This window comes from Natrix helvetica (assembly GCF_964273705.1).
Source record: "Natrix helvetica genome assembly, chromosome: 7".
NCBI classification, from domain to species: Eukaryota; Metazoa; Chordata; class Lepidosauria; order Squamata; family Natricidae; genus Natrix; species Natrix helvetica.
In genome coordinates, this window is record NC_138558.1 from 8880559 (window position 1) to 8907957 (window position 27399).

General features: G+C 42.2%; 2 protein-coding genes across 2 annotated transcripts in view; one reads left to right on the forward strand and one right to left on the reverse strand.

The window, feature by feature from the left end:
* Positions 1 to 702, reverse strand: part of CNOT6L (CCR4-NOT transcription complex subunit 6 like) — a 46194-nt gene extending 45492 nt beyond the window's left edge. Inside the window, exon 1 of the mRNA XM_081960395.1 lies at positions 344 to 702. The gene's annotated coding sequence lies outside the window, so the exon portion shown is untranslated. The remainder of the gene's footprint in view (positions 1 to 343) is intronic.
* Positions 703 to 8365: 7663 nt separating this feature from the next.
* MRPL1 (mitochondrial ribosomal protein L1) lies at positions 8366 to 27167 on the forward strand. Its single transcript, XM_081960429.1, has 10 exons — positions 8366 to 8550; positions 11653 to 11758; positions 12903 to 13158; positions 14717 to 14800; positions 18032 to 18103; positions 19625 to 19736; positions 22587 to 22687; positions 23951 to 24032; positions 26124 to 26755; positions 26897 to 27167. The coding sequence occupies exons 1-9, from the start codon at positions 8514 to 8516 to the stop codon at positions 26285 to 26287; spliced, it is 1014 nt and encodes a 337-aa protein (XP_081816555.1). The 5' UTR covers positions 8366 to 8513; the 3' UTR covers positions 26288 to 26755; positions 26897 to 27167.
* The last annotated feature ends 232 nt before the right edge of the window (positions 27168 to 27399 follow it).

Consider the following 27399-nt stretch of genomic DNA (forward strand, 5'->3'; position numbering starts at 1 on the left):
TGTCTCGTTTTTTCTCCCCAGCGAAAGGCGCCTCTCCACGTCCAACGCGCGCGTGGAAACACCGAAAAGGGGAAAGTTGCGGAGCAAAACGCAATCACGAAAAGGCAGAAAAGTTGTAAAGATACACACCAGCACGAAATACACACACACACACACAGGCCTGCACACGCAAGACTTCGGCTGACACGCAACCTCCCCGCGTGCTCGGGCGGCGTGTTCCCCCACACGCCCGGCGTGTCTAACACGCGCTGATCTCCCTTCTCACGCCTGGGTTGCCTTAGCAAGGCCGGTTCGGCCTCCTCCTTCGCCGCAGACCAGGCCCCGTCGCCCGCCTGCCGCTCACCTGCATCCAGCCCCCGGGGCGTCTGTCGACGGGGCTGAGGCGGCTGCTCAGGCGGCGGGGCTGAGGGCGAGAAAGACATGCAGGAGGCAGCGGCCGGGCCGGGGCGAGCGCAGGGCGGGCTCGAAGAAGCCACGGGCCTGACGCGGCGGCGGAGAAGGGGGGAGGTTGGCGGTGAAGCGGGCAGGCGGAGACCCTCCCGGCCCGTCTTTCCCTCCTCCTCCTCCTCCTTCTTCTCCTCAGGCCTCGCCAGCAGCAGCAGTAGCGGCAGCGGCGGCAGCGCGGGGATTACTGGCGGAGGTGGAGCCTGGCCTGCCTCGACGCCGCGGCGTGAAGAAGTAGGAGGGCTTCAGACGCCGCCGTCTCCTCCTCCTCCTGCGGCGGCGCCTCTCTTTCCCGCCTCGCCGCCGCCCTCCTCCTCATCTCCTCCCGCGCCTCGCGCAGGCCCATTTCGCGCCATGGCGCGCGCGTTCCCTCCCCTCTTCGCCCTCCCCACCACTCTCGAAGGCCCCCTCGCGCGCTTTCCTCCTCCCTCCTTCCCCCCCCCCCCGCACGCGGTGGAAAGGCGAGGGCAAACTGGGAGGGGGGAGGGGCAGAGGGGCGTGCGCGCCTCTTAGACCGCGCTCTCTTTCGTGAGGGAGCGCGCGTGCGCGATTCTCAGCCCGGCCAGTTCCGAGGGGCGCGCGGCGGGTCCCTCGTGCGCACCCTCCTCCTCTTCCTCCTTCCCGCGCTTTCTTCGCCCCCCGCGGTTGGGTGTGGGGGGGGGGGCTAGTTGGGCAGCCTGAGCAGAGAGGAGAGGAGTGCTGGGGTTAAGGGTGGCGGGGCTGAGGGTGAAAAGGGGGCAGGAGGGGAAGGGCAAGGCTGGACCGCAGATGTTGGGGTTGGGGTTCCATCCCTGGAGGTTTTTAAGAAGAGCCACTGGAGAGCCATTGGGCTTGAATGGTATAGGGCGCTGATGGCGAAGCTATGGCACACCTGCCTGAGGTGGCACACAGAGCCCTCTCTGTGGACAAGTGCGCTGGCCAGCTGGTCTTTGCAGCGCCAGAAAACCCCCCCAAAACAGGCCTTTTCGGCCGTTTTTTGAAAATCTGCATGGAGGGAAGTATGCAGTGGAGAACCCCAAGGCTCTGTTTTAGGCCCAGTACTCTTCAACATCTTCATCAATGATTTGGATGAGGGAATAAATGGGGAACTCATCAAATTTGCAGATGACACCAAGCTGGCAGGAATAGCCAACACTCCAGAAGACAGGCTTAAGATACAGAACCTCTTTCAATTATCTGGCCTGGCTCAACCGTAATTTTTTCTTATTCCTCCTGACAGTCCTTTTGAATTTTAAATTGTGGTATTATTAATGGGGTATTTTAATGTCTGATTTTTAACATTCATGTGATGTAATTTGTTACCTCCTCCGTGCATGTATGTCTTTGTATATGTGTGTATTTGGATGTTTATGTGTTTGCACATATGTTTTATGTTTTATTTGTTTTATTGTACGCCGCCCCGAGTCCTGTGTGGAGAGGGAGCGGCTAATAAATTCAAATTTATTATTATTTATTATTATTATAGAAGGATCTTGACAAACTTGAACATTGGGCACTATCTAATAAAATGAAATTCAATGGTGAAAAGAGTAAGGTTCTACATTTAGGCAACAAAAATGGAATGCACAGGTACAGTATAGGTACCTTGCTCAATAGTAGTAACTGTGAAAGGGATCTTGGAATCCTAGTGGACAACCATTTAAATAGGAGCCAGCCGTGTGCAGCAGCTGCCAAAAAAGCCAACACAGTCCTAGGCTGCATCAACAGAGGGATAGAATCAAGATCACGTGAAGAGTTAATACTACTTTATAAGGCCTTGGTAAGGCCACACTTGGAATACTGCATTCAGTTTTGGTCACCATGATGTAGAAAAGATGCGGAGACTCTAGAAAGAGCGCAGAGAAGAGCAACAAAGATGATTAGGAGACTGGAGACTAAAACATGAAGAATGGTTGCAAGAACTGGGTATGTTTAGCTTAAGAGAAAGAAGGACTAGGGGAGACATGATAGCAGTCTTCCAATATCTCAGGGGATAAAGAAAAGGGAGTCAAACTATTCTCCAAGGCAGCCAAGGGTAGAACAAGAAGCAATGGGTGGAAACTAATCAAGGAGAGAAGCAACTTAGAACAGAGGAGAAATTTCCTGACAGTTAGAACAATTAATCAGTGGAACAGCTTGCCTGCAGAAGTTGCCAATGCTCCAACACTGGAAGTCTTTAAGAAGATGTTGGATAGCCATCTGTCTGAAACGGTATAGGGTTTCCTGCCTAGGCAGGGGGTTGGACTAGAAGACCTCCAAGGTCCCTTCCAACTTTGCTATTATATTGTATTGTAAACAGCCCTGAAAAATAGTGTGAAACTGCCCGAAAAACAGCCATAAATGGCCAAAAAATAGGCATATATATGCCAGCCAACTGGTTTCCAGTGCTCTGGCACATGTGAAGACCAGCTGGTTGGTGTGCATCCGCATGCCGGAAACCCGAAGACCAGCTGCCTGGTGCATACATGTGCATCAGCCAGCTGGTCTTCGAGTTTCCGGTGCATGCATGCACGTTCCAGTTTGGGCACTTGATCCTGAAAAGGTTCGCCCTCATTGATACAGGGTCTCCTGCTTGAGCAAGGAGGTTGGACTAGAAGACCTCCGAAGTCCCTTCCAACTCTTATTCTGTAGAGGTAGTCCTCAATTTAACAACAGTTCATTTAGTGACCGAAGTTACGTCACTGAAAAGGCAACTTATGACCAATTTTCACACTTAATGACCAATTGCAGCATCTTCGTAGTCACGTGACCAAGATTTGGATGCTTAGCAACCGACTCATATTTATGAGGTAAAATCCCAAGCGAACACATCTTGTGTCCCCGGCAAAGTCAATGGGGAAGCCAGATTCACTTAACAACTGGGTTATTAACTGCAGTGATTCACTTAACAACTGGGACAAGAAAAGTCGTAAAATGGGGCAAAACTCACTGAACAAATGTCTTACTTAGCAACATAAATTTTGGGCTCAATTATGGTCGTAGGTTGAGGACTACCTGTATTCTAAAGGAGTGTTGGGAGGTTATAAGTAAGGACAGTGCAAGGAGGTCGCGAAGGAAGAATTGGAGCAAAGTACAAGTAGTCCTCAATTTACAACCCCAGTTAAGCCCAAATTGAGCAATGGTTATAAGTGTGAAAAACGGTCTACTTTTTTCAATGTGGTTGTGAATTTAAACGGTCACTAAATGAACTGTTGTAAGCAGAGGACAACCTGTATACCGAATCGAAATTATATATTTGGGTTCTGAAGCTTACCTGTCCTATTCTCAACTGTTCTATGAAAAACCAGCTGCTAAAAGGAAATGAGACTGCAGATGGTGGGAAAATAGAAGGGAGAAATGACCGAGGCTGATGTGGAAGCATGGTTGTCCACATCTGGATTGAGGCCTAGAAGATCCCTTCCCAAGCTCCCTTGCCTTATTACAAAGTTTTCCAACCTTAGGAATTTCCAAACATGGACCTCAAATCCAGAATTTTTCATCCAGCATGACCATTGATGAGAATTCTGGGAGTTGGAAGTCCAGACTCATGGAACTTCCCAAGGTTGGGAAAGATGGCCTTATTAGGTGTTTCCTTACTCTTCTTTCATCTACAAGTATTTTATTTAAGGCCTCAACTTTTACATGACTCTCTACATTTCTGGTTGAATTATACTCCTTTCTATAGGATCAGAAGTGGAGAATCTTTCCAGAGATAAGCTGTTGAATGCTGCCTGGAAGATGTAGACGAGCCAAAAGTAATTGGGGGTGTTTTTTGATACCCCCTTTTGTCTAAGTCAGGGGTGTCCAAACTTGGGAACTTTAAGACTTGTGGACTTCAACTCCCAGAATTCCCCAGCCAGCATGAATTTAGGCTGGCTGGGGAATTCTGGGAGTTGAAGCCCACAAGTCTTAAAGTTCCCAAGTTTGGACACCCCTGGTCTAAGTAATGCAATGCAGGAAAGAGGCAGATAGAATAATCCTAGTTACACTGGGATTTTGAAGGAATTTGAGCAAGGGCCATACGTTTGCCTATTTCTATTTTAGAACTCCCAAAATTATAGAAACTTACAAAATTGATACAGAAAAGGAAGGAGTGGTCCATTAACTCTGCACTTTTGAGAATTTTTTGTTTTCTTTTTCATTTATTATTTTTTCATTATTTTTGTTGTATCTTTATTTCTTATTTAATTTTTTTACATTTTTGTCAGATGATAGACGCGTTTATCCCAAGCAAGTTTGAATTCTTTCAGTCAATATCCGATGCGGGTAGTCCTCGACTTAAAACAGTTCATTAAGTGACCGTTCAAAGTTACAATGGCATTGAAAAAAATGACTTACGACCATTTTTCACACTTTCAACCGTTACAGCATACTTGTGGTCATGTGATCAAAATTCAGATGCTGGGCAACTGACTCATATTTATGACCATTGCAGTATCCAGGGGTCATGTGATCCCCTTTTGCAATTTGACAAAGACAAGCCACTTGTCACTTCATAACCGTGTCACTAACTTAACAACTGCAGTGATTAACTTAACTGTGGTTGTTAAGAAAGATTTTAAAATGGGGCCAAGTTCATTTAAATGCCAGAAATTGTGGACACAATTGTGATTGCTAAGTCAAGGAGTAATCTCTTCATTTCCATCATATTTTTCTAATTGCTTCTTCTGTCTGGAATCCAACAATTGTCAAAGCATTGGTGATCCCCATCTTCTATTTTATGCCTATAATAACCCCGTTGGCTTTGTTTCTTAGTCTTCAACTCTGGTAGAAAAGAAACAGATTTATTTATTTAATTCAACCACATCTGCATGACTTAAATGCCCCTCTTTAGTCCTACTGTTGAAATATAGATGGTCAGCCTTTTAAGACATAGTTTTGCCTTTTTGTAATTGGCTAAATAAAATATAGTTAGAACAATTAATAAGGGGAATGACTTGCCTTCAGAAGTTGTGGGTACACTTGAGGTTTCCAAGAAGAGATTGGACAGCCACTTGATTTGAGGTTTCCAAGAAGAGACCTCTATGGTCCTCCCAATTCTGTTGTTCTGTTGTAGTTCATGCTACACTGGCAGTTTTCTATGTATAATATTCACAGATTGTAACAAATGGTAATAAGGTGCTGTCAAAAGATACCTGAAAACTGGAAAAACCTACTCCAAAATCATCTTGAACCTGATTTGAAGCAGTGCCGGATAATTTATTCAAAACCAAGCAGAGTTTGACAATTGTATTCTGATATCATTGCAACTGTCCTAAATAATTGTAACCTGTGAAATCTGAACACTTATAATTAAGATAATTATTAAAGCAGGAAATGACTCACACTGGGCTGGATTTCTTTTTGACCTTCCAGATTCTGCAGGCATATTTTGAGGGAATCTTGGCTTACGTGAAACCTGATCGGATCCACACTGTAATTTGTTTCTTCCAAATAATATATTGCTCAGATCACCCTTTTCCTCCTCCAAAATGAATTTAAACCTTTTCTTGCATTAATTTTTCAATCTTGGGTCATTATTTATAGTCTGACTATTTTTGTGCACAACTTCTGCAGCCCACAGTGATACTGTAGGTGACAAATGAAGCCTGTGGCAATAAGTTGTATCAGATCTGAAATCTGCAAGATTATATGTCAAAGAAGGGAAGTAGGTGTGCTAATGGTTTGAGAAATTGTATTGGGTCACCACATTCTTCTATCCATACCAGAATAAAAGGTGTTTTGTCCCATACAAAGAAATGGCGTAGCAGTCATCATAAATAATAATTTTAAAAAAACTAACATTGCAGTTATTGTATTGTCAAACAATTGTCATGAATTCCAATTGTGTAATTTTATTTTTTTGTCCTAGAGTTCCACATTTTGCAATACATGTAGTCCTCACTTAACAGCGAGAGACCAGAATTCCTGTAGCTCAGCGGCGTCGCATGGCTGCACTGCTTAGCAATGGAAATTCCAGCACTTCAGGTTGCTGTTGTTAAGGAAATCCATGCCAGAAATTCAACATCCATGACACATAGAATAGAATTCTTTATTGGCCAAGTATGATTGGACACACAAGGAATATGCACATTGAGTGCATATGCTCTCAGTGTGCATAAAAGAAAAGATACATTCATCACAAATTATAAGGTACAATACTTAATGATAATCATAGGGTACAAATAAGAAATCAAATCGTACTAGGAAACAATCAGTATAAATCGTAAGGATACAAGCAACAGTTACAGTCATACGTGGGAGGAGATGGGTGATAGGACCGATGAGAAGATTAATAGTAATAGTAATGCAGACTTAGTAAATAGTTTGACGGTGTTGAGGGAATTATTTGTTTAGCAGAGTGAAGGTGTTCAAGAAAAAACTCTTCTTGTGTCTAGTTGTCTTGATGTGTAGTGCTCTATAGAGTCGTTTTGAGGGTACGAGTTGGAACAATTTATATCCAGGATGTGGGTGTCTGTAAATATTTTCACGGCCCTCTTTTTAACTCGTGCAGTGTACAGGTCCTCAGTGGAAGGCAGGTTGGTAGCCATTGTTTTTTTCTGCAGTTCTGATTATCCTCTGAAGTCCGTGTCTGTCTTGTTGGGTTGCAGAGCCAAACCGGACAGTTATGGAGGTGCAGATGACAGATTCAATAATTCCTTTGTAGAACTGTGTAAGCAGCTTCTTGGGCAGTTTGGACAGTGTGCATGCCAGTGCAACCTCATGTGGTTGTGTCAAGCGCCAGAGAAGACATTTGAACTGATTGGATCTCTCGACTTCTTGACTAGGAATAAACTAGTGGTCCATATATTTCACAAAATCAGGAGCTTAGTGATTCATTTCTTCATCTCAGGATACCTGACAAGGCTGCTTTCAGACAGGGTGACTCCTAACTCTTAATAAATCATAGGTTTTCTGCTACAAGCTGCAACAGAATCATCATCAACTGTCTGCCTCCGCAGGCATCATGGGCCCATTTGCTAGATTTCAATCTATTGGGCTGTCTCTGATAACATAATATCCTGCTGTATTATACCTTCTCCCAGCCCGTCTGAGGAAAAAAGCAAATACATGACTCTTGAGGGAGTAAAGATCAAGATTTACTTCTGCAATTACTACTTTAAGATTGTCTTTTATTACCTGGCCAATGTGTTCCTTGTCGACAAAAGACATTGAAAGAATCCCATTAAGCCACTCCGGTAAAATGATAGGTCTCTTCTACTTATGCTGCCTCTGCAGATCTCACATTGGTGACCTCTCTATCCAAACCAACATTCTAGCATGAAGGGTCTGAGAGCTGACCCTGTTAATGATCTGTAATGATAGTTGTTTCTTCCCACACCCAATAGGAGGAAGAAGTGTGTTGAATAGGCTTGCCACCTTGAGTTATTTGTAAAAAAAAAAAAAAAAAAAGCAAGATTAAAAAAAACATTTTTAAAAATAGTGGGATTTAACAATAGCAACTAGACCAGCCAGAGCTGATGTGCCTCAAGAGTCATATGACCTTGTTCCTTATGACTACATTGTTTCCTGACAGAATTTCCAGTACCAATTACCATTGGTAAACGTTAGGATGCCTGTAATAATGTTGAAAACAATATGAAACGTAATTCCTGGACAATAACTTAATATTTTCATGTTATAATGTTCTTTACAATAATGGATAGATGGAAAAGCATATTAGCATTAACAAATGTATCGATTATAAAACAATACCCGCTGCAAAAGCCGATGAGTTTACATACACTAAACCACGATTTAACCATGGTTCAATCAATAAACTGCTGTTGGTTCATAAAGAATGGTTTACAAACCACAGGGAGTTGAAACTGGCAGGACTGCAAGGTGTGTTTCCTAATAAGCCATGATTTCCTGCTTGAGCAGGGAGTTGGGTTAGAAGACCTTCTAGGTCCCTTCCAACTCTGTTACTCTGTTGTTATAAGCCTTTAGTCCCAAGCAAACAAGCACCAGAATACCCTTTGCTTGCGCGCCCCGTTAATGCAACAATTCGCTGTCCACCTCGCTGTTCCTTTTTTTTCCTTCCCCCTGAGGCGGAACCTTTCTTGCCGACTCCGCGTGGCCGCCCGGAACGCTTTTGGTAAAGCACCTCTGCGCTTTTTTTGCTGGCCAAGATGGCGCTGCCCGTAGTACGATGCTGCTTGCAGAGAGGTGAGAGTGTCGATCCGAGGTGGATCAAATCCACAGAAGCCCCTTTTCCTCATTCCCAGCTTAATTTCTCTCCAAAATGTCTCATCTCGGGATTTTACATTCATAATAATTATGTATTATATGGATATGCCTCCTCCCCTCCCGACTCCCAACAGAACGGTGGGTTTAGCATGGGGCTATGGTTTCTTGCCAGGATATTCAAATGAAGCAGGATATTTTCTTATGGTTGTTTATGGTAGTTTCATTCCTGTAAGTATTGTATCACAGGTTTTGGTGCTGATATGGCTGTGTAAATTAAATAAACTGTACCTAGCATGTACCTCAAAATGTACAATATTTAATTCCCAGAGGTTTTTTTTTTTAAAAAAATTCATCCGATATGAAGTTTACTAAGAATTGCAACTTAGACTTTCAATTCTTTAATTCTTTGCATCTCCTATGGTATGTTGCACGACAGGACAACTGATGGCTTTGCAAATTTAAAATCTCCCGTTTACATTGGAATTGTTAAAATACATAAAAGAATGAATAAAAATAGATTAGAAGTTGACAGATCTTAGGTTTTTTTTCTTTGAGGGTATATTTTAACAATGTAACAAGACTATATAATTGGATTAATGTGATAGATAATAATGTTAATGTGAATTGGATCAACATGAATAATAATAATAATAATAATAATAATAATAATAATTTAATTTGTTAGCCGCTCCCTCTCCACAAGGGATTTGGGGCGGCGTACAATAAAAAACATAACATAATACATATAAACATGCACAAGCACACATACACATACATATACATACACGGAGGAGGTAACAGTTAGATACATCATGATGATAATAATAAAATTAGCCATTTAAAATACCCCATAATAAAATTACAATTTAAAAAGGACTGTCAGGAGGAATAGGGTAAACTACGGTTGAGCCAGGCCAGATAATTGAAAGAGGTGTGTCTTGAGCTTTACACGGAAGGAGCGGAGATCGGAAGTAGTCCTGATGTCAAGGGGGAGGTCATTCCACAGGGCTGGGCCCATCACAGAGAAGGCCCTGCTCCTGGGTGTCGCCCCCCGACACTGTTTAGCGGACGGCACCCGGAGAAGTCCCTCTCTGTGTGAGCGGATTGGTCGTAGGGATGTATGGGGCAGGATGCGATCCCGCAGGTAACTAGGTTGATACCGAGTTAAAAAAAGAATGGTTAAATGCACTGAAGTTTCCATTTATAGTCCCTGAGTCTTCTGTTCCTCTATGTTCATTTTCTAAACATGGCTTAGGATAGGAGTTGAGTAACGTGGAAGACATTATTTATGAAGATGAACTAAATAACCTACCTTACATTACTGATACAATTAACTCTAACTTAGACATGAAATGAAAAAAGTTAGCCTATTGGTACATTGGTTTATTCTCACTATATGAGGATAAATAAATGACTTGGAGGATAGCTAAGTACTTTTACGTGCTGTCAATGTTTTGTATTTCAAATAAAGAAAATATTTGAATTCTAGTGGGGGGGGGAGAATGGGGCTGTTGCTGTAGAGCAGCATTTCTTAATCACTTGCCAAATATTAAAGATGTTTGCAAAAATCATTCTTTTCATTTTTTTAATTTTCTGACAATAGGGGTTTTCATGAAAAAGATCGTAATATCTAATAGTGTTAATAAGGTTTACATGATAAATATTCTACAAATACATATCTCCCTGAAAGTTTTAGCACATTCATGGATCTAATTAATAGCTGGCTGAACCTACCACCATAATTTATATGATTATAAATTATGTAAATGTATATATTGTAATATAACAATGTGCAATATAATATTTATTTATTAAATTTTTACCTTCCTATAAGATGATTTGGGGCAGCTTACACGTAATTATGGTTGCTTGCTAGTTGCGAAGTTGTGTCCGATCCATCACGACCCTATGGACAACATTCCTCCAGGCCTCTACCACCCGGAGTGAGTCCATTTAAGCTGAGCCCGACTGTTTCGGTGACTCCATCCAGCCACCTCATTCTCTGTTGTCCTATTCTTCTTTTGCCCTCCATCTTTCCCAGCATTAGGCTCTTCTCCAGTGAGTCCATCTTCCTTCTCATTAGGTGGCCAAAGTACTTGAGTTTCCTCCTCAGGATCTGGCCTTCTAAAGAGCAGTCAGGATTGATCTCCTCTAGGACTGACCTGTTAGATCACCTTGCAGTCCAAGGGACTCGCAGGAGTCTTCTCTAGCACCATAGTTCAAAGGCCTCAATTCTTTGGCACTCAGCCTTCCTTATGGTCCAACTTTCACAGCCATCCATTGCAACTGGGAAAACCATAGCTTTGACTATATGCACTTTTGTTGGCAAGGGTGATTAACAAATATACAGTTTAAATAATAAATATCCCCAGACAAAGGATTTTTCTTTCATTGAATGAGAAGCTAAATTGTTTTTGGATTAATTATAAATCAGGTGTGTCAATTGTTCACAGAGTCTCTTTTTAGGGGTATCTTTGGGCCATTATTGGTAAAAAGCATGGAAGTAAATAAACTATTTTGAAGGAAGGAAGTTGATGAAATTGGTGTGAAATCTAAAATACAGCAAATTTCTCCAAATCCTGGTTTGTTTGTTTTTTTTAAAAAAGAATTCCAGATATACCCAGAGCTGGTTAGCCTCCCCTCCCCTCTCCCCAATCAAAAATTACAGAGTCTGGCTAAGAGTGAATAATTCTAAAGAAAACATCCATGAGTACTTCTGAAGAAACAGACATTTTAGGTTATGCTCATATATAAAATACAGCCAGTTCTGAGAGCAATTCTAAATTGAAAGCTGATTTCTTCGGTGTCTCATTTGGCTGCAGATGAAGCAAAGGTAAACCGTTGTCATTTTTAATTAAAAAAACAACCACCATCCAGCAGTTATTCAAAATATATTTTTACATTTGAGAACGGGAAAGTCTAGTTAGTTCTGCCAAATCATGTTGCAATACTTGCAAATATCGAAGCTGTGTTGTCTATAGATCTTTTTGTGTAGAAAAGCCATACCAACCTATGCAGTTAAGTGACAAGACTAGCAGTAGAGTTCATTTTTGGATTGTTATTCTTTTTGTCTTTCCACAGTTTTTGCTCAGAGTCCTAGTCATATTCCCTCTAGAATTGTTCAGTATTGTGCAGTGGTTCCTTGTTTTACCAACTTACTGGTTCCCAGTAGAAAGTATGCTGCAAAGTAAGTAAATAAGTGGAATTAATTTGAATAGTTAACATAAATATTTATACACAAGCAAACAAACAAACATGCATATACAAACAGGTAGTCCTGGGATCGCATGATTGCCATTTGTGATTTTCCCCTGACTTCTGATAAGCAAACTTATTGGGGAAAGATTCATTTAACAATCGTGTTAACAACAATGGTGGTTTGCTTAATGATCGCAGCTAAAAGGTCATAAAATTGGGTGCAACTGATGTTCCAATTCCGTGTGGTTGTTAAGTTGGGCACTACCCTTAACATAGTATCATAAATAGAAATATGGCGAGGCCAGACAAACTTCAAACTCATTAGTATCTGAGTTCAGATATGCAATCTATTGTTAATAAAGTACTGTACACTATCCACTATACTATCTAATATTTGTCAAATTCAATGATTATGACACTGTTTTTCTACAGTATACAGGCAATTGTGAAACACATTTGCTTCTTATGTAAGCATTTATAAATATAATGTTGTGTACTTTGAAAACATAGTAGATGTGCTTTTAATTATATTCAGAAGCTGGCTCCATGGAGTACTAGTTATAGTTAAAAATATTAAGGGAGTCAGATTGTATTAATTCTGATGATCATCCAGAACGGATAATCAAAGTTTAAAATTTAATAATTTAATTCATTTTCTACTCATATTAAAGGCATAATCTATATTTTTTAGGGAACAATTAAATTGTTAATTTAATTTAAATTTCTACTGTAGTTCCAGGTTTGTCATGAAAAAGAGCTGAGCTTATTAAACTAGAAATGAAAGCAGCTCATCTGGAACCTTGTTTAATGTTTTCTAGTTTCCTAATCCACGAATGTGAAAATCTTTTTAATTTATATTTAATGTCTTGTCTTTCCTTCTCTTTTTCCTCTATGTCTCATAATTGAAAATAATGATAACTAGTCACCTGTGTTTCTTTTGATACATAGCAAATAGTTTTCTCAAATTAAGCAGATTTCTAGAGCAATATATGTTGCGTTTTCTTCTTAATTTTGGTGTGCGTTAAGGCAATGCTCATCTCTAAGATGGTCTATATGCCATTTTAAAAAAAAGATTACCGTGAGTATTCATTTGGCCGAGCTGCATAAAACAATCTATTTTTATTTCCTTCAAGGTTACCTAGAAAATATAGAAGAGCCTCTCAGGAAAAAAAAAAGGCATCGGAGCCTAAGGAAAAGGAAGACCGTTATAAATTGCCTTTACCACTTGAACCAAAGGATGATGTTTATTTGACCTGGTGTTATCAAAAACAGGTTTATGACACAGAAGCAGCTTTGGAGCTTTTGAAGAAATTTCAAACACTGGATTTTACACCTCCCACCCAGGAATTGTACGCACACATCACCTTGGATATGGCATCGGAGAAGAAGGTATTGGCTTGTATGTAGCATTCTCTTTTTACAGCCTTGTTGGTAGCTGGAATTATTTTATCTATATCTGTGTGTGTGTGTGTGTGTGTGTGTGTGTCTGTCTGTCTGTCTATCTATCTATCTATCTCTTTACCTATCAACCTATCTATCTATCTATAAAATAATTCCATCAGCTAGTGTATATATATATATACTAGCTGATGTCTCCCGGGTATTTATAGACGTCAAAGTGTTTATCTGACGGAGCCATTGAGAGGGGCCTTTCTCCCCCCTACTCCCATGCCCATCATCCCTCTCCCTTCCCCGTCCCATGCGCTTGTCAGCGTTCTAAATGCCATGTATGAAATCAATCAGAGACCAAGGCCTCCACTCCACTGCGCAGCAGTTTCTCTGCTGGGAAAGGATAATGTGGGCTTTGCCAGGCTCCACCTGGGTGGTCCTGGGGGGCCGAGGGGTTTGATTTCACTCACATTTAGGCATCCGAATTGGTCTTGAAGGCCCATCAAAGAATGGCTGTGTGAGAGCGGCTGAGATCTCCATTCATTTGATCTTCTCCCCATCCTCCATCTTCACTGAAATTTCATCCTGCCCAGGATTGGGTCAGAACTGGGATTCAGTACCCCTATGAAAGTAAAAAATATGTATGTGAGAGTTGAAATAATGTCAGCGTTCCAAATACCATGCAAAAGTAAATCAGAGTTCATAGCATAATGCCAACATGCCTGTATTATTAAATTGGAACTTTAAGGATGATTCTGTTTTGGACTCTGATTTACTTTTGCATGGTATTTGGAACGCTGACAGCGCTCCTCTTTCCCGCTCTATCTACGATTCTGGCACTTCGCCCCAAATCCATCAGGCGCTTCACCATTGGTCAGTGGAGGGCTGGCTTTCCAGAGGCAGCCGTGAAAGAACTGACATCACAAATAATTGCCGCTCTAGGACGTCGCACTCACTCTCCTTAACGACTCAGACTCTCTCCCTCCCATGACATCACAAACAATTGCTGCTCTAGGATGTTGCACTCGCTCTCCTTAACGACCCAGACTCTCCCTTCTCCCTCCCATGACATCACAAACAATTGCTGCTCTAGGACTCCATGCTCGCTCTCCTTAACGGGCCAGGCATTTCAGAGTTATGCTGGAACACACACAAAAGGTTCTCTTACCCCCCCTCAGTATTTGTTTCCAGAGGGTAAGTCATCTGTGTACCAAGTTTGGTTGAAATTGCTCGAGGTGTTCCAGAGTTGCTCTGCAACATACATACATACATACATACATACATACATACATACATACATACGTATAAGAGATAGTTTATTCAAAACAAAGTTAAAATACAAAATAAAATAAAAAATCCAAAAAGAGTAAAAAAAAATCCCCAAAACAAAACATTAAAAAAGAAAAAGTTGTATAAACAAAAAGACCAATACATATACACATATTGTACAATGACAATAAAGGCTGTATTACTGTATATAAAATGTCTCATGTATCAAATACGTATTTGTTCTGCTGAATCAGATAATGTGGATTTTTTTTTTCTTTTATACTTCCAGAAAACTATGGGACCATTTATTAGTACTCTTTTGTTGCCTTACCGCTTCACAGATGCCATCCCCAAGATTTTACTATTCACACAGGTGAGCTGTTGAGCATTGAGCCAAAACTACTTCAGTCACATGCATGTTACATTGGCCATACAAGGTCCCTCTGTTCCCACGAGACATGAGGGATAGTGGATGAGGTTTGCTTAAGGTGTCAGAAATGTACTTTATGTGTAGAGACTCAATTTATTTGATTTTAATGTGTGAACAGCAAGAAAAGCACTTTAGTGAAAACCGAAAAGTGATCTTGGGTATCCCTTCATACAGGGGTGGGCAATTAATTTTCCCCGAGGGGGTCAGATGAGAAACTGGGACTGTTATGTAGGGCTGCCGCTGTCTGATGCCCCTGATGCTGTCCCACTGGCCCTAATGTTGTTACCACCCCCGATGCCAACACTGCCTACTGACCCACTCACCCACCGCCGACACAGCTCCGCTCTCTCCAATGACACCGTACTATTGCCTCACCCCATGCTGCCAATGTCCCATCCCACTGCTGCTGATGTCCCACCCCCTACCCCCAATGCCATGGGCTGGGCTGGGACCACCCAAGGACAGGATGTGGCCCTCGGGCCATGAAATACCTAGTTTGCCTGAATGTATCCTTAGATATGGGTGATAGAAATTCTTAGAGCAGGGATGTCAAACTCAAGGCCCTCGGGCCAAATCTGGCTCCCTGGGTAGTTAGATCTGGCCTGTGGATCCGCCCTGGAGACAGCGAAGGATGAACCCGCAGTGCCTCTGCCAGTGAAAACAGAGCTCGGGAGGACCGCACACTCTGTTTTCAAGCACAATGGCCTCCTGCAGTGCTCTGACAGTGAAAACTGAGCCCGTAAGAGCCATGTGTGACCTCCATTTTCGCCGGCGGAGCGCTGCAGGAGGACGTTGCACCTGAAAACAGAGTGCGTGGCCCTCCCAAGCCCTGTTTTCACTGGCAGAGGCACCGCGGATCCATCCTTCGCTGTCTCCAGGGCGGATCTGTTTTCACTGGCAGAGCGCTGCAAGATGCTGCTGCAGCCAAATATGGAGTAGCCGTTATGAGCTCCGTTTTCGCTGGCAGAGTGCTAGCAAAACAAACTACCAGCAAAAGTGGCATTTGATCACAGAAGTGACGTGGAGCTGGTCACACGCCCCCCATCCCCACCCGAGGTCAAACAACCCTGATGCGTCCCACAATGTAATCGAGTTTGACACCCCTGCCTTAGAGCAAATGAAATCCCTAGGGAGGATGGAATTAAGGTAGTCCTCGGGTTATGACAGCAATTGGGACTGGGATTGCTGTGGTTGTAAGGCATGATGTCGCGTGGCCGCAGTGCTTAGCTGCAATTTCGGCAGCCCCCGGTTGTTATCGTAACCACAAGGCACACAAGTTATTCAGTGAGAAGTGGAGAGATTCCCAAGTAAGGAGTGTGGAGGGGTGGAGGTGGGGGGAGACTGGGGGAGGGCTTGCGAGCGTACAGGGAGGCCAGGAGGCGATGGTTGGTACCGATGCAAATGTATGAAGGCTGGGACCGTTAAAAGAGTAACTTGCAACCTTCCCTGCCTATTTCCCCATTGGGTTTGTGGGTGCTAATAGGCAAAGAAATATTTAGTACAGGCATTCCTTGATTTACAACAGTTCTTTTACTGACATTCAAAGTTGCAATGGTACTGAAAAAAAAGAGACAGAACTGTTTTTCCAACTTAACAACTGTCGCAGCATCCCCTTGTCACATGATCAAAATTCAGGCGCTTGGCTACTACCATATTTTTCGGAGTATAAGACGCACCTAGCTTTTGGGGAGGAAAACAAGGGGGGAAAAACCTGCCTCTGCCTCCCAGCAATTTGCCTCCTTGCACCAAACAGCAAACAGTACAGACGATATACACTGTTTGTGGTGTTACATTTCAGACTATACTATACAGATGCTGTTAAAATTGATGTGGCTTTCTGGAAGAATATGTTATTCTCTAATATTTAAAAGAAGATGCGATAGCACTGGGCCTCTTCAGATCCAGCATTTATTTTAAAAAGCTTCTTCATTTTGCTAAGTTGTCTAGAACAAGAATAAAGCAGCCTTTAAAAAATAAGTAATAATTTGAACATTCTATAGGCATTGATAGTTATTGACTTACCTCCTTGCAGCAAACAGCCTGTTTCAGTTTAGCCTGATTAGAAGGGGGAAAAAATCTGCCTCTCCCTCCCAGCAATTTGCCTCCTTGCAGCAAAGAGCAAGTTTCACTTTCACTTTCATTTTCAGCAGGGGCCTCCCGATGATCAGTTGTTTCAGGCTGCAGGGCTTGCCATAGCCTATTGCCGCCTCCGCAAGCCCCATTTTCCCCGTAAATTGCTGGGGGAGAAGGGGCCAAAGGGTGGGGGACAGTAGGTGAGTGGCAGTGTTGGGTTTCAAATTTTTTTAGAACCTCTTATGTAGGTGTGGCCTGCTTTGTGGGAGTGGCTTGCCGGCTATGTGACTGGGTGGGATGGCTTGCCAGTCATGTGGCTGAGTGGGAGTGGCCTGGCAGTCATGTGACTGGGTGGGCGTGGCCATCTTGTAAAATGTGGTGAAACTCACTTAACAACGCTCTTGCTTAGCAACCAAAATGTTGGCTCAGAAACTCTGGCATTCGAAGCACGCAAGTCTTAAATCTGTCAAGTTACAAGACCCTTGCACCCCTAGCCCATTAGGAAAAAAACCCCAGGGGTCTTCAAACTTGACAGCTTTAACACTTTAAGGTTTAAATAGGACTCTAAGAGGCGGGCGGGACGATTGGTGAAGCAGCCAATCAGTGAGTGGCAGGTGGGGCAAGTGTGGTGCGGACGGGCGGTGGGAGGGAGCTGGAACCGGTTCTAAACGGCACAGTAGATTTCTGGAACCTCTTCTATAGAAGAGGTTAGAACTGGCAGGAACCCATCCCTGGTGGGTGGGGCTACATTCGGTGTATAAGACACACCCAAATTTTCACCCTCTTTTAAGGGGGGAAAAGGTGTGTCTTATACTCCGATAAATACAGTAGCATGTACTTATGTCCCAGGGGTCACGGGACTCCCCTTTTTGCGACCCCACGAGCAAAGTCAATGGGGAAGCCAGATGCGCTTAAACAACCCTGTTGCTAACTTAACAATGGCAGGGATCCGCTTGAACAACTTTTAGCAAGAAAAGTGGTAAAATGGTACAAAACGCACGTAACTGTCTCACTTAGCGACAGAAATTTTGCGCTCCGTTGCGATTGTCAGTCGAGCCTTCCCGGCGTCTTCTAACTAAATCATTTTTATTTTCCTTCCAGGACCCAAAAGAAGCAGAGCTAGCAACAGAAAATGGAGCGACCATAGTAGGAGGAGCCGAGTTAGTTAAGCCGGTATTTGAAAATACGTATACCTTTTTTTAAAAATCACAGTTGAAATCAGCTCGGTTAGTTCTTTCTAAGTTTTTCCGGGGTCAGAGGTTAGGACTGGCTCATCCCTTCTACCATAGGCAAGACCCTGGGTGGGCTCTGTCCAGAAAACTGCAGATGTGTCAAAAGCTTGGCATCTGGAAAGCATTAAATTCTGCTGAAATGAACGTTTGAGTTCTACAGCTGCTGGTTTCAGCCATTAACATTATTTCTCCCTATTTGCAGCCAAGAATGATTTTGTTTCATTGAGTTCTAGATGGGGATCTAAGACCCCTATAAATCACCGAAAATCTATTTGTTTTGACTTTTAGAAATCTTATTTGGATTTTTTTCCCCTTTGGCTTCTTAGGAAATTCCCCTGATATTCTGCATGCATTTGACAAGGGATGCACCGTATTTTTCAGAGAATAAGATGCAACCGAGAATAAGACATACCAAGATTTTGAAGAGGCAAATTACAAAAAAAAAAAAAGTTTTTGCACACTGCAGACCTCCCAAAAACGGCCTGTTTTTTGTAAAAACGGGCCCGTTTTTTGACAAAAAAAGGGCATGCATAGCCTTTAGGGGGCTTGTAGAGTGCTCCTGGAGGCTGGGGGGGGGGGGGAATTGAGCCAAAAACGGCCCATTTTCCAGTCATTTTTGCCCTCCCCAGCCCACAGAGCACTCTGGAAGCCTCCTAAGGGCTATGCACGGCCATATTGGTGAAAGGGGCAGAGTTTTGAGAGTCCAAAAAGGCTGTATTCAGTGTATAAGATGCACCCAGATTTTCAGCCTCTTTTTTGAGGGGAAAAGGGTTCATCTTATACTTTGAAAAATACGGTAAGCCATAAATATAAGTTATTCTTTCGGGAAAATAAAAAAAGAAACGCCAACAGCTGCTGAGAGACTTAAGAATTTAACTTCTGTGTCCAAAACGTAATCCTCTGGTTTTTGAAGGTCTTAACACTGAACAGGGCAGTTTTATTCTTAGGCTTTGCAGCACCTCTCACAATTTTGACTCAAGCCATAGCACGGTATCTGTGTTAGTGTCTCTGAATTGCTACATAATTCCTTCACGCTATTTTTGGAGGCTCCAGTCTGGCTCTCTCGCACAACTTCTTGAGGCCACACGAGAGCGTACCCCATTCTCATATGGCTTCTGCAGCTTCCGAAAATCCCGCCTGTACCTGGCGCACCTTTGAGGATATCAGGTGGTGGTGAACACTGGTGTGCAATCCACAGATGTGGAGAATGAGCCGAAAGATCATTATTTTTAATTTTAGCTCAGATAATTCTGTTCCTTCAAATTTTAAGGGTTGCAAAGAGATTGTGTTGTATTTAAGAAAAAAAACTAAACTACTGTACATTTTATCTGTTTGCTCATGCTTCATTTGTCGCAAAGAGGATTTGAAAAAAAAAATCATATTTTTAATAGGCACTTCTGTTTGCACATATAAGTGACAAAATGGTAAAGCTTGACCAATCTTTTTATTTGTGGACTTTCAGATTTTAAATGAGGAAATTGTGGCAGATTTTTATATCGCCGTGCCTGACATAACAACAAAAATTACCCATTTAAGGAATTTTCTGAAACAAAAGTACCCTTCCATCAAAAATGGTAAGAAAAGGATATTTATTAATTAAATTTTTAAAGTAGAGAGATAAAAATAATAATAACTAATAACTGAGTTAGAAGGGAGAAGAAAATAATCAAAGGTATCAAATCTTTCTACTTTTATGCATGTAAAAAATCCTGATGCTATTATCTATATATATAAAAAGTGTGTGTTACATTCCAGCATAACTCTGGAACGCCTCGAGTAATTTCAACCAAACTTGATGCACAGATGACTTACTCTCTGGAATCAAATACTGTGGGGGTAAGACACCCCTAGCACCCCTCGGGGGGGGGAGTGTTCTGTTAAGATACAGCCTGTTGTACCTTAAAATGGCTTCTACCGTACTGCCGTAAAATGGCTTCTACTATACAGCGCAGTGCCATGCCATGATAATGGCTTCACAGTACTCCACAAGGTGTCTCTCTCTGGTAAGGGGGTAAATCCAACATTAGAAATTACGTTTGGTCCAGAAATTCTCCCCTTACAAATAAACACCCAGGCAACGACGGGTTATCGGCTAGTCATATCTAAAAACAAAGTTCCTTGAAGTACCGGCCAACAGGTTGGGCACCTCTGCATTAGATGAAACAGGTTTATATAGGATTGAACTATAAAGGACATTTTTTTCATAATACCTTCCTTACAGAAGTGACTTCAACAGTTCATACATACCAACTACCAATCAGTAAACAATGATTTGACATTTCCTTGTTTTTTTGTTATTGATATTAGGAACATATTAAACTTACATGGTATGAGTAGTCTAGTGAAAAGAAGGACTAGGGGTGACATGATCGCAGTCTTCCAATATCTGAGGGGCTGCCACAAAGCAACCTAGAATGAAAGACAATTTTCCTACTGTGTTTCCCCGAAAATAAGGCAGGGTCTTATTTTCTTTTGACCCCCCCAAATAAGTGCTTGGCCTTATTTTCGGGGAGGCCTTATTATTTTTGAGGTGCAGGAGGCAGCGAGTGTGGTCACCTCATGGCTGCTGCTGTGTTGCAATATTTTCAGGGAGGGCTTACTTTGGGGGGAGGGCTTATTTCAGCGCATGCGCTCAAAAGCCTGATTGGGCTTATTATCCGGGGAGGTCTTATTTTCAGGGGAAACAGGGTAGCAGTAAGAACAATTAACCAGTGGAAGGGCTTACCTTCAGAAGTTGTGTATGCTCCATCATTGATGGCTTTTAAGAAAAGACTGGCCACCCACTTGTCTGGAATGGCATAGGATCTCCAGCTTGAGCAGAGGGTTGGACTAGAAGACCTCCTAGGTTCACTGTTTTAAGCAGTGATCGTGAAGCTTTGTTGTGTCCAGGGGATTCTTCATATTCTTTTAGATTGTGCTTGGCCTATCGTCCTCTGTCATTTTTCCCAGTTGGAAAGGGAAATGGCAGGATAGCTAGTTTGCTCTCAAGCTGCATGTCAGATACCGTATTTTTGGAGTATAAGATGCACCAGAGTGTAAGACGCACCAAGGTTTTGAAGAGGCAATTTTTTTTAAAAAAAAGTAGGTAGGTAGGTAGATGGATAGAAGGGGAGAGAAAGAGAGAGAAATACAGTAGGTAGGTAGAGAGAGAGGGAGAGAGTAGTTAGGTAGGTAGGTAGATAAAGGGATAGAGAGAGAAAGAAATAGAGAGATAGAGAGAGAAATAGAGTAGGTAGGTTGGTAGGTAGAGGGATAGAGAGAGATATAAATATATATAGAGAGAAATACAGTAAATAGATAGGGAGAGAGAGAGACTAGTTAGGTAGGTAGGTAGGTAGGTAGGTAGGTAGGTAGGTAGGTAGGTAGGTAGTTTGCTCCCAAGCTGGATGTCGGATACTGTATAAGAGGCACCTGAGTATAAGACGCACCAAGGTTTTGAAGAGGCAATTTTTTTTAAAAAAAGTAGGTAGGTAGATAGAGGGATAGAGAGATAGAGAAATACAGTAGGTAGGTAGAGAGAGAGAGTGTGTAGGTAGGTAAGTAGATAAAGGAATAGAGAGAGAGTGAGAGAAATAGAGATAGAGAGAGTGTAGGTAGGTAAGTAGGTAGAGGGATAGAGAGAGAAATAGAAAGAGAGAGAAATACAGTAGATAGGTAAGGAGAGAGAATAGTTAGGTAGGTAGATAAAGGGATAGAGAGAGAGAGAAATACAGTAAATAGGTAGGGAGAGAGAGAGTAGATAGGTAGATAAAGGGATAGAGAGAGAGAGAAATACAGGAGGGAGGGAGGGAGGGAGTGTAGGTAGGTGAAGGGATAGAGAGAGAGAAATACAGTAGATAGGTAGGTGTTTCTGCTGGCATACCACTTGATCAATCTAATTCTCATCAATCAGTTAAAGAGCTTTCCAAAGGGAAATAAAAGTTTTTGCACTCTGCAAACCTCCCAAAAACGAAAACAGACCCGTTTTTTTTCCAAAAAAAAGGCACGAATAGCCTTGGGGGGGCTTGTAGTGTGCTCCGGGTGGGGGTGGGGGGCAAAAACGAGCAAAAAATGCTCATTTTTGTTTTGCACAAAAACAAGCCCGTTTTTTGTCAAAAAAATTGCATGCAGCCTTATGGAGGCTTATAGAGTGCTGCTGGGGGCTGGGGGGGGCAAAAAATGGCCCGTTTTCCCCTCATTCTTGCTCTCCCCTGCCCCCAGGAGCTCTCTGAAAGCTTCCAAAATGATATGCACAGCCATTTTGGTGAAGGGTTGGGGCTTTGGGAAGAAAAAAAAAATGCTGTATTCGGTGTATAAAACACACCCAGATTTTCAGCCTCTTCTTTGAGGAAAAAAGGTGCGTCTTATACTCCGAAAAAATACAGTATGTAAGATGAATTTAACTCTACTTTGTGGGATTTTCTTTTCTTCTTTTTTTGAAACAGGTACTATTACTTACAACATCCCCGAGACGCTTAATTTCTTCAAAGTCTGCCATGAATATGCAGTGACCGACGACAACCACATCCAAACCCCGTTTGCAATGGTACGCTTTTCGAGGCAGACACGAAAATAAGCACCAGCGCACTATTTTGTTTCTTCCCATTTCCATTTTTGCTTTTTTGAAACGGGTCCTTCAGCAGAACATAGTAGCTAGTGCCGTGATGGCAAACCTATAGCATGCATGCCAGAGTTGGCACGTAGAGCCCTCTCTGTGGGCACGTGCACCGTAGCCAGCTGCTCTCTAGTTTCTGGTGCGCATATGTGCGCCGAGCAGCTGGTCTTCGCAGCGCCAGAGCACCTAAAAACGGGCCGAAAAAAGGCTGTCTTGGGGGCTGTTTTTGGATTAAAAATGGCCCAGAAAAAGTCCAAAAAACAGGTATTTTGAAGCTCCTATTACTGTTGGTACAACCATTGATTTCTTCCTCCATAGTTGCTCAACTTCAATTTGCAAATCCTGATGTTTTGTTATTTATTTATTTTTGCTATTATTATTTGCTCCTGAGCAAGTTGCCATTTCTTATTCTGGGTTGGTAAAATGGTTAAGGTTCTGGCCATTAAATAAATCTTTACTGGTAGTCCTCAACTTACTTAATTGAGCCCAAAATTTCCATAGCTAACCAAGACAGACGTCCAACTTCCCTTTGGTTGGTGGAGAAGACTCCTGCATTGAGTCCCTTGGACTGCAAGGCGATCCAACCAGTCAGTCCTAGAGGAGATCAACCCTGGCTGCTCTTTAGAAGGCTGGATCCTGAAGAGGAAACTCAAATACTTTGGCCCCCTAATGAGAAGGAAGGACTCACTGGAGAAGAGCCTCATGCTGGGAAAGATGGAGGGCAGAAGAAGAAGGGGACCACAGAGAATGAGGTGGCTGGATGGAGTCACTGAAGCAATCGGCGTGAGCTTCAATGGACTCCAGAGGATGGTAGAGGACAGGAAGGCCTGGAAGAACGTTGTCCATAGGGGTCAGACATGACTTTGCAACTAACCACAACAACAACCAAGACAGTTGTCTAACTTCCCTTTGGTTGGAGAATTCTGGGAGTTGAAGCCCACACACCTTAAAAGTTTCCAAAATTGAGAAATACTGCTCTCTACATAATTTACAGGGATTGCATTTGAATGAAAATTAGAACATACCCAGGGTATTACTGGGCTAAAGACACTAATGATATTAATAGCACTTGCAGCCTTTAATTGATGAGAAAATGCATTGATAAAATATTTACCTGATTCCCCACAATTTTTATAAACGCTGACAGCATTTATTGTTTACTTTTTCTTTTCTTTTTTGCACTCCCTTTTTCAGCTGGACATGCCTAATGATCAGATTCTTGCCAATCTGGACAGTATTATTAAGGACATTTGCAACCACAAAGCTTCGAAACATGGTGAGCTATTCTTGTTTAAAATTTCTTAATCGATGCTGATAGCTAGTGATATTGCCCAAATGAATATAAGTTGGAGGGATGTACCATTTTGCTAGCTGCAAGGAGAAAGCAGTAAAATAATAATAATAATATGCGTTGTCATGCTAAACAATAAAAACAGTAACAGGGAAAATGTCAGCGCAAAATTGCTTAATAACGCTATTGCTAATTATTTTGCTTCACATCTGCAAGCCATCTTCCTTCCTCCCTCCCTTCAGAGGGAAATTTCTAAAAAAACAAACAAACCACCAAACCTTTGCATTCTTTTAAAGAAGTTGTTTTGGGAGTTTTGAGAAGAACCTTCTGCTTTAAAGCGGCCAAATTATTTATGCTGAAAAATCCCATTTTTGTTTCCTGCAGAATTACTCAGTTAGAAAAAAAAATGTTTTCTCCCTGCCAGGATGGGAAACATTTGTGCAGGAAGTTCCTATCTTGGAAATGTTTGGAAGGGCCTTGTAGAACCCTTATCATATGTTTTGAACTCCAAGTAAAATGTTTGGGGTTCTGAGAATTTTGTTTTAAGGTCAGGGCACACCGCATCATTTTTTATGTTGGCGTCAGAACAATTTGTGACTGTTTTCAAGGACTTCGAGTGTTCCAGCTCTTTTGAGGGTATCAGTTAAGCTGTTTTTCTCCTCCAAGGACAACTCCCGGGACACACAGGGATTAGAATGGTTTGTCGATTATTATTATTATTATTATTTTTGCAGAGTCTGGAGGAAAAAAACATATAGGTAGTCCTTGATTTATAATCACAATTGAGCCTCAGATGTCTGTTGCTAACCAAGGCAGTTGCTAAGGGAGTTCTTCCCATTTAATGACCTTTCTGGTCACAGTTGTTATTGAATCACTGGAGGTTGTTAAGTGAACAAAGCGGTGGTTTAGCAAATATATTTTAGCCAATGGGCATTTCTAGTCAGAAACTGGAAGTAAATTCTGGTTTCTAGTTGTTGTTGCTTTAAGTTGTAAATCATGGTCACGTGGCTGTGGGACAATATAAATGAGGGCCAGTTGCTGGGCCTCAAAAATGTGATTATTTGACTGGTAGGGGACACTGCCACAAATCTGGATTGTAAGTAGCCTGGGAAGATCCATGTATGCACCTGCTTAAATCTCTTCCACTGACATATGAGAAGCACAGGTACAGTATATGTGGTACCTCACTCAATAGTAAGTAACTGTGAGAGGGATCTTGGAGTCCTAGTGGAGAACCATTTAAATAGGAGCCAGCCGTGTGCAGCAGCTGCCAAAAAAGCCAACACAGTTCTAGGCTGCATCAACAGAGGGATAGAATCAAGATCACGTGAAGGGTGAATGCCACTTTATAATGCCTTGGTAAGGCCACACTTGGAATCCTGTATTCAGTTTTGGTCACCACGATGTAGAAAAGATGTGGAGACTCTAGAAAGAGTGCAGAGAAGAGCAACAAAGATGATTAGGGGACTGGAGACTAAAACATAGGAAGAACGGTTGCAGGAACTGGGTATGTCTAGTTTAATGAAAAGAAGGACTAGGGGAGACATGATAGCAGTGTTCCAATATCTCAGGGGTTGCCACAAAGAAGAGGGAGTCAAACTATTCTCCAAAGCACCTGAGGGTAGAACAAGAAGCAATGGGTGGAAACTAATCAGGGAGAGAAGCAACTTAGAACTAAGGAGAAATTTCCTGACAGTTAGAACAATTAATCAGTGGAACAGAAGTTGCCTCCAGAAGTTGTGAATGCCCCAACACTGGAAGTCTTTAAGAAGATGTTGGATAGCCATCTGTCTGAAACCGTATAGGGTTTCCTGCCTAGGCAGGGGGTTGGACTAGACTTCCAAGGTTCCTTCCGTTATTCTATTTTCTTACTTAGAGTTGCCATTTTAAGCACTACTTTTCAAAGATTCTGCACAATCATTGTTGTCCGTGTTAGATCATTCTATCAAAATAAGTTCTTTCTTCTCCCTCTCGCTTGCACTTTCTCTCTCTCTCTCTCTCTCTCTCTCTCTCTCTCTCTCTCTCTCTCTCTCTCTCTCTCTCTCTCTCTCTCTCTCTCTCTCTTTTTAATTTAAGGTTCTTTTGTAACAAGTATGAGCATTCGAAGTTCAACCAGCGAAGCCTTAGATGTGAAAGTTGAACAATTTCTCCCCGAAGCACCTTTGGGACAGAACTCGGAAGAAGCTGAAAGGCTCAACGAAGAAGAAAAGCAAGAACTGGAGGATGAGAAGGCTGCATAAATGTCATTTCCCTTGTTATAAAAATTGTAAAGGGCAGGTCTTGTAGCTTCATCCAGAGTTTCCCTCAACTTCTGGTCCTGAATGGGAAGTTTGCGCCAATTCTGGAGATCACTGAATTGTCTCCCAAAATGAAGCTCCTTAGTGCTGTTAGATCATCAGTCCCCAAAATTTGGGGCCTAGAAATATCTAAGAATTACCGTATTTTTTGGAGTATAAGACACCCGAGTATAAGATGCACCAAGATTTTGAAGAGGCAATTTTCTTTAAAAAAAAAGTTTTTGCACTCTGTAGACCCCCCCAAAACGGCCCGTATGTCACTTTTTTTTTCAAAAAAGGGCATAAATAGCCTTTAGGAGGCTTGTAGAGTGCTCCGGTGGAGGGGAGGGGAATGAGCAAAAAACTGCTCATTTTTCGCTCATTTTTGCCCTCTCCAGCCCCTCAAGAGCTCTCTGGAAGCCTCCTAAAGCAGTGTTTTTCAACCTTGGTGACTTTAAGTCCTGTGGACTTCAACTCCCAGAATTCCCCAGCCAGCTATGCTGGCTGGGGGATTCTGGGAGTTGAAGTCTACAGGACTTAAAGTCGCCAAGGTTGAAAAACACTGTCCTAAAGGCTATGCACGGCCATTTTGGTGAAGGGCGCAGCGTTTCTGGAGGTAAAAAAAATGCTATATTCAGTGTATAAGACGCACCCAGATTTTCATCCTCTTTTTTGAGGGAAAAAGGTCCGTCTTGTACTCCGAAAAATATGGTAGTAATATTACAGGCTCAGCATGTCTGGAGAGCCTGCCTGCGCTGACACTAATGTTTCAGTGCAAACCATTCTCCGTTTGTAAAAAAAAAGATGTAATTGCAGAACGTTTTATTAAAAATGAAAAACTTTGTGTGCAGTTTTGATTAATCGTGGAAGCCCTCGTGCCCCTCTGGTTTCTGTTTTAGTTGTGTGTTTCTCAATCCACAGAAATATTGATTATATCTTTAGTTTACTTTATGGCACCTCGTACAACGAAATTAAATGCCGTCTTCAGTGTCCATTATGCATAAAGAACAAAACACAAGTACACATCCTTCACATTCTATACAATTGAATTAAAAAACCCTGATATTGCATTAATA